Below are 17,302 nucleotides of genomic sequence, written 5' to 3'. Positions count from 1 at the left end.
GCATACACTATATAGCCACTCCTCTCTCCCACTGCTCTCATCCCTAATCAAGCTTTTGAAAATCACCACAGATTAGATTAGAAGTTTTCTGGTGTGATCACACTAGATGATTTTACAGAAAAGGGAGCTGAGGTCCTGAAAGGTTACATGATTTGGTCAAAGTCATGTCAGTAATTACAGTAGAGTTTGTGTCAAATTACAAATTAGCCATCTGTATATGATTTATCATTCCTATAAAACAGTATGACCCAGAAGGTCCAAGTCCTAAATTAGTCATTTCCAAAGTGATATGAAATGTCACATAAGTGAATAAATAAGTGTCCCAGGAGAATCCATGTGAGGGTCTCTCCCTGACAACAATGGCTCTAGAAACTAAAAGAAAAGAAAGGGTGAATAAAAGAGAACAGAACAATGCACGCCCAAAAAACTGAACCCAGAGACTACCCATCACTCTTCCTTTCTTGCATTAGCCACCACTGCCCTCCACCAATCCTAATTAAAGAAATTAAAACTGACTTCTTTGAGAGTTTCACAAGATTGAAATACCAGGAGACATTTTTAAGATCATCAAAACCAGGGATCCCTGGGTGGCGCAGCGGTCTGGCGCCTGCCTTTGACCCAGGGCGCGATCCTGGAGACTGGGGATCTAATCCCACGTTGGGCTCCCGGTGCATGGAGCCTGCTTCTCCCTCTGCCTGTGTCTCTGCCTCTCTCTCTCTCTCTCTCTCTCTGTGTGTGACTATCATAAATAACTAAAAAAAAAAAAAAAAAAAAAAGATCATCAAAACCAAATTTCAGAATAAGTGTTCTAAGATTTATATCTCTATTTTTTAAAGATTTACTTATATTTGAGAGAAAGAGCATCAGTAGAGGAGGTGCAGGAAGAAAATCCTCAAGCAGACTCCTCAGAAGCACACAGTCCCACACGGGGCTCAGTCCCACAACCCATGAGATCATAACCTGAGCTGAAACCAAGAGTTGATACTTAAGCAACTGAGCCACCCAGGCGCCCCTAAGATTTATGTTTGTATTTTTAAATAAGTCTTTCTCATGGGAAACTTTTCAGATTTATCTCAGGAAAATGTTTGCATCTTGTTAAAAGTTGCTTCTGTCCTTCACTTAAAAGGAAAGCCATCAAAATGCAGTTCAAATCAGGAAAAGCTCCCCTTCCAGCTGAACTCCAACAGCATATTTCTAGACAAAATACTGGCAAATAGCTTCCACCCAATAATACAAAGACACTTTGCATATGACCATTGTTGGTCCATCTTTATATATTGATTAGAAGTAGATTTATATCAGATTTATATACATATATATATATATATATACATATATATATATATATATAAGAGATTTATGGCCAGAAAGCAAGGAAATCTCTCCCCTCTTCTTAAAAAAAGAAAAAAAAAAAAACCTTAAAACTTCTATTTCCTTCATAACGCTTCAAGACCAAAAAAATTTTTTAAAAAACCTGACAAAACCAAATCCCATTATTATTACTATTGTTATTATTAAAGTATTATAGTTAAGAATTCCCACACTCTAGACAGTCAGGAAAGGAACTGTACAATTCAATTTCATACAGTTGCAAATTATGTAATTTCATCCTGCTGAAAATATTAATTACATAAATATGCTCTTTTGAGCAAGAGTAACTTGCACCTGCCTTTCTAGGTTATATTAGGTAACAAGGATTAGCATTTTTGCAGGGTGACAGTTCACAAGTAATCATAAATCCCAGGAGGGGAAGTAGACTCTGAAGTTACCATCAGGTAACACACAGCTGCCTAAAAAGGAGCAAAAGGAACGTCTGACTCTGGTTCAGTCAGTGGAGCATGCGAATCTTGATCTCTGGGTGGTGAGTTCAAACCCCATATTGGGAGTAGAGTTTGCTTTAAGAAAAATTATTTTTAGGGGGGCCTTGGTAGCCCAGTCGGTAGAGTGTCTGATTCTTGGTTTCTGCTTAGGTTGTGATCTCAGGGTCCTGGGATCAAGCCCCTAGTCAGGCTCCCCACTCAGTGGTGATTCCACTTCCCCTCTCTCTGTCCCTCTGTGTCTCTGTCCCTCCCCCCAGCTTATGTGCACACTCTCTCTCTCAAATAAATAAATAAATAAATAAATAAATGAATAAATAAATATATATATATATATTTTTTTTAAGAATGCCTGATTTCCCACAGGATAGCTGTCACGTGATGGTAACAGTCAAGCCACCAGGTGGTGGAAGAAGGGCCCAAGAGACTAGCATTTAATGGCTCAAGGAAAAACAAACCAACTACAATTTCTCTGCAGACCTGAGTACAAAAATCCAGTACGCGACCATATCAAGTCAGGCTGAGAAGACACAGAACTGGAGAACTTAAGAGATGATAAGAATCTAAGAAACAACTCTAGTCTTACCTCCTCATCTCCTTTATAGATAATAAAATTAAGAAAGTCAGCCAAAATCATACTAGAAGTTTATCAACTTTTCTGTCCCCTCCTCTCTCCATGATGTTGATTTAGAGTTCAGGCTTTGGATGATGACCATGGGTGCCGGAAACCAATAATACACTATACATTAACTAAATTGAATTTAAATAAAATTGTTTTTAAAAAAAGAAAACATAGGGAGAAATGTTCTGAACATTGGATTTCGCAATGATTTCTTAGATACAAGACCAAAAGTCCAGTCAATAAAAAATAGACAAATGAAACTATACCACATCTTCAGAGTTCTGCACATGAAAGGAAACAATCCACAGAGTGAAAAGCTAACCCATAGAATGGTACAAAATAATTGCAAATCATGTATCTGATAAGAGGTAATATCCAGAATATGTAAGAAAATTCTACAAGTCAACAATAAAAAATAATCCAATTAAAACTGGCAAAATATTTAGACATTTCTCCAAAAAAGGTACATAAATGACTGATACGCATATTAAAAGATGTCCAGTATCACTAACCATTAAAGAAATGCAAACCAAAACAACAATAAGATATCAACTAGCACGCGTCAAAATGGCAACTAATCAAGAGAATAGAAGATATTCTTCTATTGTGAGTATATAGAGAAGTTGAAAACCCCATGCACTGTTGGTGGGAGCATAAAATGGTGCAGTTATTACAGAAAACACTATGGAAGATATTCTAAAAATGAAAAATAGTTATCATGCGATCCAGAAATCTCATTTCTGGGTATATCCAAAAGAATTAAAAGCAGGATCTCAAAGAGATATATTCACAGCAGCATTATCCACAATAGCCAAGAAATGGAAGCAACCCAAGTGTCCATCAACAATGAATGGATTTTAAAAAATGGTATATGTATACCACAGAATATTATTCAGCCATAAAAAAGAGCAGGATCTTGCCATTTGCAAGAGCATGAATGGATTTCAAGGACATTGTGCTAAGCAAAACAAGCAAGTCACAAAAGAACAAATACTATGTGATTCTATTCATATGAAGAATCTAAAGTAGTCAAAACAGTTGAAACAGGAAGTAGAAAGGTATTTGCCAAAAACTAGGAGAGGGAAAATTAGTGTTTAATGGATATAGAGTTTTAATATTGCAAAATGAAAAACATATAGAGATCTATTGCACAACAATCTGAATATACTTAACACTACTAACTTGTACACTTAAAAATGTTTGATGGTGGGGCACCTGGGTGGCTTAGATCGTTAAGGGACTACCTTCAGCTCAGGTCATGATCCCAGGATCCTGGGATCAAGCCCCACTGGGGGGGGGGGGTCCCTCCTCAGTGGGGAGCCTGCTTCTCCATCTCCTTCTGACTCTCCCCCTGTCTCCCTCTCTCAAATAAATAAACTTTTTTTAAAAAAAGAAATAACAAATAAAATGTTGATGATAAATTCAGTCTTATGTGTTTTTTACCACAATAGAAAAGTAGCTGCCCCATAGTGGTTCTGAGAATAAAATAAGATGATAAGGCAATGCCTGGTATATGTTAAGCCTCACATTTCATTTAGCACAATGTCTTCAAGATTTATCCATGTTGTAGATGAATGTGTTAGGATTTCCCTTCCTTTTAATGTCAAATAATATCCCATTGTATACTTATACCACTTTTTGTTTATCCATTCATGTGCTGATAGACACTTGGATTGCTTCCCCTTCTTGGCTATAGTGAATGATGCTGCTAGAACGTGGGTGTGCAAATATCTCTTTGAGACCCAGCTGTCAATTCTTTCTGGATAATAATATACCTGGATGTGAGATTGTTGGATCATATAGTAAGTCTATTTTTCATTCCTGGAGGAGCTGCCATACTGTTTCACATAGAACAAATGCTTCAATCCTAAAGTCCAGGCTTCCTCATCTATCAAATGATCATCTTTACAACTAGGGCTAAATGAGATGATCTCTGGGACACATATTGACTTGACTACAGAGAGAACATGGGCAGCCAGTCCAGGCCATGCCCTTTTCTGTTTGATCACCCTTTGCAAAGGAAAAACTTCTGAGCCTCATTCTTCAAAATCATTTCCAATATACCCAGATCTTACATTTATCTATTATCAAACTCCCAAAGCACTACTAAATTTTCTAGATTGTTTAGAAAGACAAAAGCAGAGCCACGTACATGTTTGCTTTTCCCCCACCCAAGGGGCCTCATAAGGTGAGCTCACCTGAGGTTACACAGCTCACAGACATACCTCTGACATGCAGATTCCCACCAACACAGAGGAACCCACCAGCAAAGAGCCTTCGGGGTGGAGAAGAGAATAAAGAAAGTGGTGCTTCTTTTAGTTAATGTCAAAATGAACTCCATCTGTCTACGGTCACTTTCTCTTACTAAACGCACCAGTGATCGTGATGTCACACGACTGTGGAATTCATAACAGTAGCCACATCTTAAGAAATACCCAAAACTGACATCTTGCCTTCACAAATGAGTAAGAGATGGTAGGATTCTTTCTGACGAAGTAGAACTTCAGTCAGTCACTGGTTTGGACAACTGGGGCTCCAGCCTCAAGCCCAGACAGCAACCTCCCACCTGTGAAAAGGACCAAAGATCTGTGGTCTCGAGACCTCCGCTGCTCCAAACATGGTCCAGCAGCACTGACCTTACCTGGAAGCACATTAGAAATGCAGAATCCTGGGCCCCAGCTCCAGACTTACAGAAGCAGAATCTGCATTTGGGAAAAAACATCCTGATAATTCACACATTAAAGTTTCAGAAGGGGGCAGCCCTGATGGCCCAGCGGTTTAGTGCCACCTTCAGCCCAGGGTGTGATCCTGGAGATGCAGGATTGAGTCCCACGTCGGGCTCCCTGAATGGAGCCTGCCTCTCCCTCTAGCTGTGTCTCTGCCTCTCTCTGTGTGTGTGTGTGTGTGTGTGTCTCATGAATAAATTAAAAAATCTTTAAAAAATAAAAAATAAAAATAAAGTTTCAGAAGAGCTGTTTCAGACTGCACACATAACAGCCTTCATAGCACTGGGAGGGGAGAGATCGATAAAATCATGCTTGAAAACAGTAGTATAAATACCATTAAAAAGGCCATTCTCTTTGCAGGTGGGCTGAATAAATCAAGGTGCACTCAACTGTCTTTTCCACAGCAAGGCAGTAAATCCTTCTGCTTGTCAGTTAGAATCTGAAGCTTGTTTCTCAACATCTTTGACTAGTTCGTCTTATAGACCACAAGTGACCACCATGCAGCTGATAGAAGATCAGTAATGGGGGACACCTGGGGGACACGGTGGTTGAGCATCTACCTTCAGCTCAGGTCATGATCCCAGGGTCCTGGGATCGAGTATCACATGGGGCTCCCTGCGGAGAGCCTGTTTCTCCCTCAGCCTATGTCTCTGTCTCTCTCTCGGTGTCTCTCATGAATAAATAAATAAAATCCTTAATAAATAAATAAATTCAGTAATAGCTAAGGGTAGAGAAGACATACCTGTTCTGACACAGATTAGCTGCCCCAAGTATATGTGCAACTGACTGACATCCCAATAAGACACTGCCACAGGCCACAGAGGCCAGGTCGTTCTCACTCTCTGCCCTGCATCCATTCTGGTCACTGCTCCTCAGGTGTCTTGGACAACTTCCTCCAATCCCTCAATCATCATCCTCCCCCATATTAGTTTTCAGTGGAGATTATATTTTGTATTTATTCATGATTTGTGGAGCCTACTTCCCAAAAGGATTTTATGAGGCTTACAAAGATGAATATATTGTAAATGAGACAAGCAAAATTAAAGCAGGATAAAAAAGGAATTAAAAGTCTTAGAAGAGAGGTGCCTGGATGGCTCAGTGGTTAAAGCATCTGCCTTTGGTTCGGGTTATGATCCCAGGGTCCTGGGATCGAGCCCCACATTGGGCTCCCTGCTCAGCGGGGTATTGGCTTCTCCCTCTCCTTCTATGCTCTCTCTCAAATAAACAACAACAACAAAAATCTTCAAAAAAAAAGTCTTAGAAGAGAATACACATTCCATATGATGCTCCCTTTCTTGGCTCCCCCCATGCCCCAGCACTATTCCTCCCCAGGAGAGCAGAAAGAGATTAATGTCATCGATGAGTTTTAATATAAACTGGGATGTTCAGCTCAACTCCTCCTTTTTGCCTCTTGGGAGTAAGTACGCACACAGGAGGTAAAAATTCTGTCTTGCTCCCCCTTGGGGTAAGTCTTACCTGATGCTACCCCCAGACCTGGCCCCACCCCACATGGGGAGATCCAAGGCTGCTGCCCTGTTGAGCTCCCACATGCATGGTCTGTGGCTGGGTGAGTAAGTCTGTGTAATGGTGGGATAATCACAAACTCCATCTGCACAAAGATAGGAGCTATATTCTTCAATCTCGATTCTATCAGTTTAAAAAAGTGCTGTTTTGGTCCTTATGGGTTTATGCCTTTGACTTATTTCTCAATGAACTCAGAACTCAAGTGAGGGAAAGAGTGCTATTTTTATTGGGCACTTTCAAAATCCCAACAAAAGGTCATCAGGAAAATTAATGCTATAAGCCACTAAGGGTAAGTTTTTAATACTGGTCAGGGAAAAAAATACCCTGAGTTTTCACACGACTGCTGTGAGGACCCCTATGACCAGAAGTCACTGAGCATTCACGCCACTTTCAACTTCCTTGGCTTCCTCTTCCATACAGATAGGAAAACCTAACTCTTGCCTTCCTCAAATCATGTTAGCTAGAAGAGGCCAGGGGATATCCTGGAGTGTAAGCAGAGACCACCTCCTCCACTCTCTCCCTGTGGGGAGCAGCAGCCATTCAGTGCCCCAGGCGCCAGAGCCATTGCAAAAATGAGCCAGGGGGAAGAGAGGAAGCTCGCTTGTTGCTCAAGATAAATGAACGCTGATCTTGTCACAGCCATATATCCATTTGGTTATACCATTTGGGGAAGGCCGAACTTAAAGATATATATATATATAGATATATATATATATCTATATATATATATATCTTTCATTGTTTTTATTACCATAAATAAAACTTTATAGGGTCACCTGGGTGGCTCAGTGGTTGAGCATCTGCCTTTGGCTCAGGTCATGATCCTGGGGTCCTGGGATGGAGTCCCTCTGCCTGTGTCTCTGCCTCTCTCTGTGTGTCTCTCATGAATAAATAAATAAAATCTTTAAAAATAAATTTAAAAAATAAAACCTGACATACACAGATGTAGATTGTTCTATAGAACTCTGCTAAAAACTGATGGAGATTTTTCTATACAATGTTCCTAAGAAGTAACTTCTTTTCTTTTTTCCAATTATAAAGAAAGACATGTTGAAGGAGATTAGGTACTAATCGTCGTGTGGAAACACAGGTTGGGAGATGTTAAGGGGTTTGTCTCAAGTCTCACCCCCAGTGACTGATAAAGCCAGATAAGATATGTTGAAGGGTTTTCATATCTCAGAAAGAGCACAAATAGGGCAGCCCGGGAGGCTCAGTGGTTTAGCGCTGCCTTCAGCCCACAGTGTGATCCTGGAAACCCCGGATCGAGTCCCACATCAGGCTCCCTGCATGGAGCCTGCTTCTCCCTCTGCCTCTCTCTGTGTGTCTCTCATGAATAAATAAAATCTTTATTTAAAAAAAAAACTGTGAAAGAGCACAAATATGTATATTTGTGCACACATCTATACATACACATATATAATGTTTATACTATGAAATCTGGAAAAAATAGAACTCAACTGATTTTAACCTCACTGTACTTTTTAAAAGACTGAGGCAATGCCAAAGAAAAAAGAAAAAAAAAGGAGAAGCCACCAGCTATTTATTTTAAGACAATAATATTACTTCTGAGGATGTCCTTGGACCAATTCTTGGTGACCAAACGTCCTGCCAGTCTGGGGTCCTGCCAGAAGACCCACAGCAGTGAAACTGGGACACCACAGAGCCCCCTCAAACTTCAAGAGGGCTCTTGTTATGTTACACTGGGCCCAAATACACATTGCATAAACGTTCACACACTTCTGTGTGAAACACGGCCACCAAAGCCTGACATGCCGAAAGCACTGGTAATAAAATCTTGGGTTCTCCGAAAACTCAATCAGCAGATGATGCTGCTGAAACGCTGATCAAATCGAACCCGTACAGTGTTTCTGAGGAGCGATTTCCCCTACAATGTCTTCATTTCCTACACGCTGCTTCTTCCCTTTTTCCCAACTATAAAAAGATCTGGTTAAGGGTTTTCATACGCAGAGAGAGTAAAATATCTCACTCCTCAGCCTGCCCACTCTGTGGGCCGAGTCTGGATTCCACTTGAACACAGCAGAGTGCTGCCTCTTACAGTTGGCAGAATGCTTGCACACATGTAATCCCATTTGGTCCTCAAAATATTACAGTGAGGGAAACAAATGTACTAATCTCCAGGCGGAAACAGAGGCTGGGAGACGTTAAGGGATTTGTCTCAAGTCTCACCCCTCCCCCCCCATCACTGGTAGAGCCAGACTAAAATAGAGATCTTCAAGTCCGCCCCTGCTCTGGCGGTGTGAAGTCAGGGCTCTCACACCAGGGAAGCGCAGTGGCCGCACCCACAGCGCTGGGCCAACCGGCCGTGCCCATCATTACTTATCCTGATGATCCCGCAATCAGGGTTGTGGCTTTCTATTCTGGAAATGCCTCCCTTTTTAACCCCCCCCTTTCCCACTCGGTTAGCCATTCTTTCTCATTTCACTGTTGGTTCATTAAAATCTTGCCCTCAAAGGACCACATTCTCTCTCTCTCTCTCTCTCTCTCTCTCTCTCTCTCTCTCTCTCTCTCTTCTCTCCCTCTTGAGATACAATTACAAATCCTGGTCTAGTTACTAACCTTGCTTCTTAATAGTACAAAGCTTTCTCTACCCTCCAGGTCAACACTAAAGCTCTCTCCTTGCAGAAGGATTTAGGGCATTTAGTGGGTATAAAAGCTGCCATATCTCGTCTATGACCACAGCTCTTCTACAGTTAAAGCGGCCAGAATGTTCACACCAGGATCCCTGGGTGGCTCAGTGGTTTGGCACCTCCCTTCTGCCCAGGACGTGATCCTGGATTCCCAGGATCGAGTCCCATATCGGGATCCCTGCATGGAGCCTGCTTCTCCCTCTGCCTGTGTCTCGGCCTCTCAGTCTCTCTCTCTCTCTGTGTCTCCCATAAATAAATAAAATCTTTAAAAAAAAAAAAAAGAATGTTAACACCAAACACTCAAAAGATTAGGACATACATTTACATTCCATTGCAATGGTTTCAATGCTAATTCAGATATTTGTTTGTGCCTACAAATACCAAACGTCTACCTGCTTTTGTCTTTTCTTGTATGGTTGCAATGAGAAATTAGAAAGACCGACAAAATTCAGAAAGGAGTGGATAGTGAAAAGGTAACAGAGAACAGTTTTGTGGAAAATAACAAAGCTATCGAACCAGTTATTTATTAGAAAAAATCCCCCCATCATAACAGGTTAACGTCCCTTATATTCTAAAAATAACTTAGTAGTCTCTCTCCTTTGAATTTACATGGAGGTTACCTATAAAACCTGCTGGAAAAGGTTTAGGAAGGATTTTGTTTTGATCCTGTTTGATAACTGTAGGCCAGTTCTGCATCCTTCTGCACCATTCTCAGAGCTCTGCTGAACACGGGATAGCCCTTGGTTTCAGTTGGCTCCCAGAGCTTCTCGCCAAAAAAACATGCAGTGAGGAGGGAAGCTCGAGGGCTCTGGGGCCAGAGATGTGTGGGTTTGAAGCCCTTAAGCAAGACACTCAAACTCTCTGAGCTTCGATTTCCTCATCCTTGGAAAATAGGGAAAACAATCCCATCTCATGAGGCCATTAAGAACATTAAATAAAATAGTACAGGTAAGATTCCTGGCACTCAAACCATGTAGCTTTTACTGAGATCCATTTAATATGAAGAATTCTCAGGAGTTTCCCAAAGAACGTGTCCTAAGGCACTCATCAAAGTTTTTTCAAAAGAAGAGGAGGAGGAAGGGAAGGGGGAGAAAGAGGAATAGAAGGATGAAAAAGCAAGTACCCTTTGTATAAATTTCTTCCCCTTGCATGTGTCACTTCACACTCCTCCCTTGAATTGGCAATATTTCTTTGTTATACTGAAAGCTCTTCAGGTACAGGGACTCTGTCTCATTTTCGGTCTTCCCAAAAGTAGCACCTGCTGTTTTTCTTCTCAGTGGGCAACAACTAGAAAAGTTAAATCTCAGAGCTCTTACTAGTGGATGTTCTCTCTTTGTGTGTGGCTCTACCTGTGTTTTTGATGAAGCAAATTTGTACGAATGGTATCTACGAAGTGGAGTGGAAAGGAATCTAAGTTTTCAAAGTAAATGGAGGCAAAGATCAGCAAAAATAAGAATAACAACTAGAATATCTACAGAGTTATCATTCTAAAGATTACTTAATATTTTCATTTTTTTAAATATTTTATTTATTTATTCATGAGAGACACAGAGAGAGAGGCAGAGACACAGGCAGAGAGAGAAGCAGGCTCCATGCAAGGAGCCCAGTGTGGGACTCGATCCTGAAATTTCAGGATCATGCCCTGGGCCAAAGGCAGACCCTAAACCACTGAGCCACCCAGGGATCCCCCAGATTACTTATTAATTTCAAAGGGAGAAATGCATGTTTACAATGGAAAGACCTAACAATCACCAACTCAACCAAGTGATTAAACTTATTAACATCACTAATAAATGTCCAGATACATGTAACATAAAACACACCAAATTAACTTGAAGTAGTTTGACCAAAAATGTTTCATCTGAATCTATTCAAACCTTTAGACTGAACTTCCAATATACAAGAAATATAGGGGATGGAAGACAAGTGATAAAATCACTAAAAAGGTTAGTGACCAAATGCAATGTATGAGAATCTTGACTGCCTGTTGGTCTGAAAAACATATAGTTATAAAAGATGTTGAACAGACAATTGAAGAAATTTGAATAGAGCCTGGATGTTTGATGATATTAGGGAATGATTATGAACTTAGCACGTTAAAGTTCCTGTAAATATGTAGTAAAAGAAAGTCCTTATTTTTATAAGATACAGGCTGAAACCTAGGGATGTCTATAATTACTTTCAAAGGGCTGAGCCCCCCACCCAAAAAAATATATTACATACACACACACACACAGTTGATAAAGCAAATATGACAAAATGAACGATTACTGAGTCTAGGTGGAGGAAATACTGGTGTTCATTGTTTCAAATTTTCTGTTTGAAAATTTGTTGTAATAAATGTTAGAAAACAAGATGGCAAAGTAACAAGCAAGCTAGTGTCCTGAAGGAAAATTTCTTTCTCTTGCATTTAATAATAAAAATAAATTATAAAACTCTTGTCCTAATGCATTTGGGCCAGTTACTGGGAACTATACATGGCTCAGACACCTCTACTATGGATTCTGGGAGACAGCAGTTATGCTGAGGAAAGAGCACAGCCCTCTTAATGGGGTATCATTTTCACCATCCTTGGAAACCTTGTTATTCCCACACCCAAGATCCTATCACTGCATGACTAATAAAATGGTAAGTATAACTAGTATTTGCTTATTTACCATGTTTCATAAAGTACAATCCTTTCTCTTATTTTAGTTAGGACTCCAGTATAGAAATATAGAAAAACAAAGATCTCATCTAGCATGACTGCTGTTCATCCTTCTCAAGGGTTCAAATCCATCCCTTTAAAAGCTCAGTTTTGGAGGAGCAGCTAGTATAGGGAGATGCTGACAACCACACAGATTTCCAGGACATTGCATTTTCCTATCTGCTACCATGGCTGTCTGGCCTCATGTTAGCACCCTCTATTTAACCCAAGCACCCCCTGTTCACAGGAGCTGATTCATGCAAGTCAAATCACCACATCCAAGAGCCACTCGCTACCATGTTCATGTACTTAAGGGTCTTCAACCAGCAATAAAAATAGCTTTAGATTAACTTTACAACTCGTGATCTTGCTTCTGCATAAAGATAACCTAGTCATTTGATATCACTCAAGTTTTTGTTTTGTTTTAATGGTGATGCAGGTGTTAGGTAAAAAATACAGGTGTGTAGGCAGTAAAGCATCTTTTAGGTAGTCTGGGTACTCTATCAGCCCTGATGTGGGGGACAAGAATGAGAAGCAGCAGGGGATGAAAGCAGTAAAGAATCCAAAACTTCACACCACATACCAGGTACTTCTATTCCTTCCTGAACTTTCTAGAAGAACAGCCATTAGAGGATAAACTTGATAAATTAGAGTTTTTACAAAAGCAGGCAGCACAAGAAAGAAGCACCACCCCATAGTTAAAAGTTTGTATTACTTGGGAGAAGAGTGTGAAGTGTGAGTCTGATGATTAGCCCACAGACCTACTACATTAATTCTCTTCCAAACTAAAACATATCACACTAAGACTAAAACATGAAAACATAAACTGAAGCGTAATGCTTAAAATATACATGCAATACATATAATGACATTATATATACTGTATATATGTGTGAGATATATAATGAGATGCTGTATATATCGTGTGTGTGTATATATATAAAATCTCTCGTGAAATTTGGAAGTGTTTCCTTTTGACTGTTGAGTTCAAGCTTATTTGAGAAGACAGGAAAGTCTTACCTAGGTACAAGGATGCGTTTTCTTTCTTGACATTGTCATCTAAGTAGGTTGGTCCCAGGGTATAAATAGGTGTGGAACCCATTCCAATGAGAATCTGTGCACAAATGAATAAAGCCACATAGACCCAATGATTATTTCCTCCCGAGTCCTTCAGGCAGGCGGGAGGCTCTAAAGGCGCCGTGGAGTTGCCATTCTGACACAGGCCGTCGTTGGAGGCCGAGGCGTTCAACTCTTGGATCTGGTACGGAGGCGAGATGAAATGAGGTAAAGCAAAGAGGGCAGCCCCAACGGCAATGAGAAGTCCACCCACGGCCAGCCACAGGGGCCTCCGACCCCGGCCACCAAAGTAGCTGACGAACACCACCACTACCAGGCTCCCAATGTCAAAGCAGCTGACCAGCAGCCCCGACTCGGAACTCTTCAGGCTGTAGCGCCTTTCGATGGTGGTGATGACACTGCTCAGGTACCCAGAGACCATTAAAGCCTGGATGAAGGTCAGAAAGCACATGCAAACCAGGAAGCAACGGGAATCGGTGAGGACCACATAGAGGCACCTTCTCCCCTGGAGCGTGGCCAAAGCGGAGGACACCGACACGGCTTTGCTGACGTCCACCCTGTGGTTACACTCCATGAGCCCTGCCATCTCTGCCGAAGTGGAAGGGGCAGAGGGACTGGGGGCCAACCGGCCGGGCCCTTGTTGCAACCCCCGCTGGCCCAAAGAATCTGTGCAGCCGACGGAGGGCTCGGCTCCTGCACGCACAGGACTGAGGTCTGGCCGGCAGGAGGCGCTGTTCAGGACCGGTAAACTCTTGGACCTAAAGGTCTCCGGTTCGCACTCGTCTTGGACAGCTCCGACTGTGGCTCGTGCCTCCAGCGGCTCTCCCGCCCGGGGCTGCAACCCAGCGCCTCCGTCCATGGCTCTTAGAACTCAGATTCGATCGCAGATCGCACTCAGGGGCTCCGGCGCTTTTCATCCACCAGCGCGAGGGGCCGAAGTCGGGCCCGCTCAGTCGTGCCCACCGGGGAGCGGGGCTGGTGATGCAGAGCCGCGCAGCAGGGCATCCTCACCAGCAGAGAGGCACCCAGGGCATCCCGACGGCAGAGGCGGCCCCGAGGCTCCGCAGCCGCGTGCCCCGCGGGGCAGGGGTCCGCGCGGTCCTGCGATGAGCCCTGCTTGGGGTCCACCTCGGGGCGGTAGCTCGCGGCGGGAGCCTTGCGCGTCCCGGGCGCATCCCCTCCGCCGCCGCCGCTCGGCCCGCCGCCTGGAGCGAGTACGCCCCGTGCCCAGCGTGGGGGCGCTCAGCGCTGTTGCCCGCGCCGCATAGCGCCCGGCGGGCTGGGCCACAGGCGCCCTGTCCTCGCCGCCTCGGCTTGCGACACCCTCGGGCGCAAAGATGCCAACCTGCAAAGCAGAGAGAGGGCGGTCAGCGAAGGGCGGCTGCGGCTGGGGTTGGCGTCTCGGCGCCCCGAGGGCCAGCGCTGGGTGACTCGGACGGCCCCAAGGGGGACCGAGGGACCAGCGAGGAGCGAAGCCCGGGAGGAGGCGGCGGCTGCAGGCTGCAGCCTCCAGCGCCCGAACAATAAGCAGCAGGCGGTCGGCGGAGACCCTCCCTCATTGTCTACCGGGGACCTGCCCCCGCCCCGCCCCTTTTGCCTTAAACAGAGCAGCCGCTTTTATGTGCTAGTAATTATCAACCTGGCAGCACTGACTCAGAGGCAGTGTCTTTTATTCGAGTGAACTAATTGCAACCTTTCGGTACTCCTACTCCATTACTCAAAATAGAAAAATGCCCAGAAGAACAAAGGAAAGTTTTTTTGTTTGTTTGGTTTGGGTTGGTTTTGTTTTTGTTTTTTTTGTTTTTTTTTGTTTTTTTTGGTTTTGGTTTTGGTTCTTCGGTTTGTTTCGTTTTGTTTGCAAACAGTACATTCCTAGTACCTATTTAATAAAAATTTTTAAAAAAGAAAGAGAAGAAAAGAAGGGGGTAAAGCTACGTGTGTAGAAACGTGTGTACACACTTGTGCGCAAGCACGTGTGCGCGACTGGATGCGAATCCGTCTGCTGCATCAATCAGAGACACGTATGTAAGGCGCAAAGCGGCGGAAAAAGGTCACCGCGCCAGCCCTCTATTCCCAACGCTAAAAATAACCCCCCAGCCCGAAAGAACTATTCGATTTCAAATACCGGGGGCATCTGAGGCTGCGGCCCACACCAAGTCCCAGCGCGCAGTGTCACGCGAAACCGAAAATCAGTTTGCTCTGCGGAGGGGTGGGGAGGCAACGGCCGAACAAAGAGACGCGGGCTCGCTGCCACGCCGCTCGCTAGGCGCCCCCGAGCGGTCCTGCCCCGGGGGCCCCCGAGACCTGCGCTGTTTGCACCAAGCGCCCCCCGCGAGCGTGGGCCCGGGGAGCGCGCGCGCACACACACACGCACACACGCGCACGCCGGCGAGCATGTGTCGGGACCCCTCGCGCGATCCTGCACCCCGGCTCGAATTCGGCGAGAGGCGAAAACAGGTGTGTCCCGGGGCCAGGGTCGGGGGCTCGCACTCCGCTCCGCCGGCCCCCGGGGCGATGCGCACCAGGTGGGAGCGGGAAGCCGGACTTGGCCGCACTGGGTTTCATTTCGCGCTTTTGTGATGCTGCGGAGGGAAGAAAGGAGGAAGGGTAGGGGAGAAAGGCGGAGAGGGAGGGGGAAAGGGGGATGGGGGAGGGGAGGGGAGGGGAGAGGGGAGGGGAGAAGGGAGAGGGGAGGAGAGGGGAGGGGAGGGGAGAGGGGAAGGGAGGGGAGACGGCCCCGGCGGCTCCCGCGGCTCTGCGGGGCCGAGACCCGCGCCCAGATCCCCGGCCTGCCGCCGCTCCCCGCCCGGGCTTCCCCGCCGCCTCCTCGCCCCGGCGCCTCCCGGGGAACCCCACCGGCGGCCGCGCGGGGCCGGGGAATCCCGGCCGAGTCCCTCCGCGCTCCGGGGGCGGCCGCCCCTGCCTGCGCGGGCGCCCACGCCGCGGCGCCGGCTCCGAGGGACACGCGGTCCCGGGGCTCCCCGGCCCGCCGTGGAATCCCAGGGGCATCCCTGCGCGCACACGCACGCGCACACGCGCGCACACCCCGCCGGAGGCCACCCCGCCGCGCCGCCGGGCGCTCCAGCCGCCGCTACTCACTCGCTCGCGAGTCGGTCGGTCGCGGCGTGGGGCGGAGGCGAGGGCGGCCGGTGGGGACCGCGGCGGCGCGGAGCAGTTGGGAGCCGCCCGCAGAGGCAGCCTCGGCCCAGCCGCGGAGAAATCGGTGACTGAGACGGAGTCAGGCTGAACTCTTCCCCCCACCCTCGCCGGTCACCCCAGCCTCTCCTCTAGACACGCGCGCGCCGAGACGCGCCCGGAGCCAGCCGAGCGGCAGAGGGCGCAGGCGCGCGGGCGGCCGCCCGGCCCGGCCCGGCCCGGCCCGAAGCAGCGAGCAGCCGGGCCGCGCTCCACCTGCGCCGCGGGGGGCGGGGGAGCGCCGGGGCCCCGGGGCGGGGGGGCAGGTCTCCCAGGCTGTCAGCTGCAGAGCCCGAGAGCCCGCTCGGAATAAGGACAGTGTTTCTGTTCGTTTATCCCGTGCCCTGGGCGCCCACAAGGTCTAGGGAGGGACCAGAGGAGGTTCGGGGAACAGGACAGGATCCCTGGACTGAGGAAACCTCCGTCTTGTGGAAGAAATACCCCGTAAGTAGCCTACAACAACGAGGTAAATTCTATACAGGATGCTAGCGAGGGACCTAATCCCCATTAACCTATTCCATCTTCACTGCCAGGCAGAGGGAAAGGCAAGAAAGTACAAGAGCACGGACGCGGTGCTCCCAAGTTAACAGGTAGAGGAGCTGCAGGGAGACCGTAGGGAAGGAGCGGAGGATTGGGCTGCGAGGGTGGCAGAGCGAAAGGATCAAAGGATCGGCTGGGGCTTCACAGGCTGTGTTGTGCGTCCTGTCAGCGCTGAATGGCCAGGGACATAATGACTTGCTCACCACAAAGCTGTCCTAGCAGTAGTGGGTGAATAGTGGCAAGGACAATGGAGAGGAGGGAACCCGCCAGATATGCAATGAGACGGGATAAGTGGGATAAATGGCTAGGCCTGGAGGCCAGGATAACCTGGAAGATGAAAAAATGGTCCAACAGTTGATGTCTCTTAAGTTTCATAGCTCAGTGACTGGTTGGATAATGTCCAAAAAAAAAAAAAAAAGAGGAGAAGCATGCTCTTGGCAGAAAGATGGTTCTCCTTTCAGATGGCC

The 17,302-nt window shown here is 46.0% G+C and overlaps 1 protein-coding gene across 4 annotated transcripts in view; it reads right to left on the bottom strand.

Moving 5' to 3' along the window:
* Nucleotides 1–16,371, bottom strand: part of SLCO5A1 (solute carrier organic anion transporter family member 5A1) — a 139,107-nt gene extending 122,736 nt beyond the window's left edge. Inside the window, exons 1-2 of one of the 4 annotated variants that reach the window (XM_055318171.1) lie at nt 16,200–16,371; nt 13,044–14,445 (exon numbers count right to left, since the gene is read on the bottom strand). In XM_055318171.1, the coding sequence (XP_055174146.1) occupies nt 13,044–13,959 (916 nt within the window). In that variant the 5' untranslated portion in view covers nt 13,960–14,445; nt 16,200–16,371. Of the gene's footprint in view, nt 1–13,043; nt 14,879–16,199 lie in introns of those variants that run through there. The other 3 variants (XM_055318173.1, XM_055318174.1, XM_055318172.1) reach the window with 3 other exon arrangements.
* Between the last annotated feature and the right edge of the window lie 931 nt (nt 16,372–17,302).

This window comes from Nyctereutes procyonoides, unplaced genomic scaffold (genome assembly GCF_905146905.1).
Source record: "Nyctereutes procyonoides isolate TBG_1078 unplaced genomic scaffold, NYPRO_anot_genome, whole genome shotgun sequence".
NCBI classification, from domain to species: Eukaryota; Metazoa; Chordata; class Mammalia; order Carnivora; family Canidae; genus Nyctereutes; species Nyctereutes procyonoides.
Note: the sequence above shows the minus strand (reverse complement) of the source record. Positions and strands in the feature narration are given on the sequence as shown.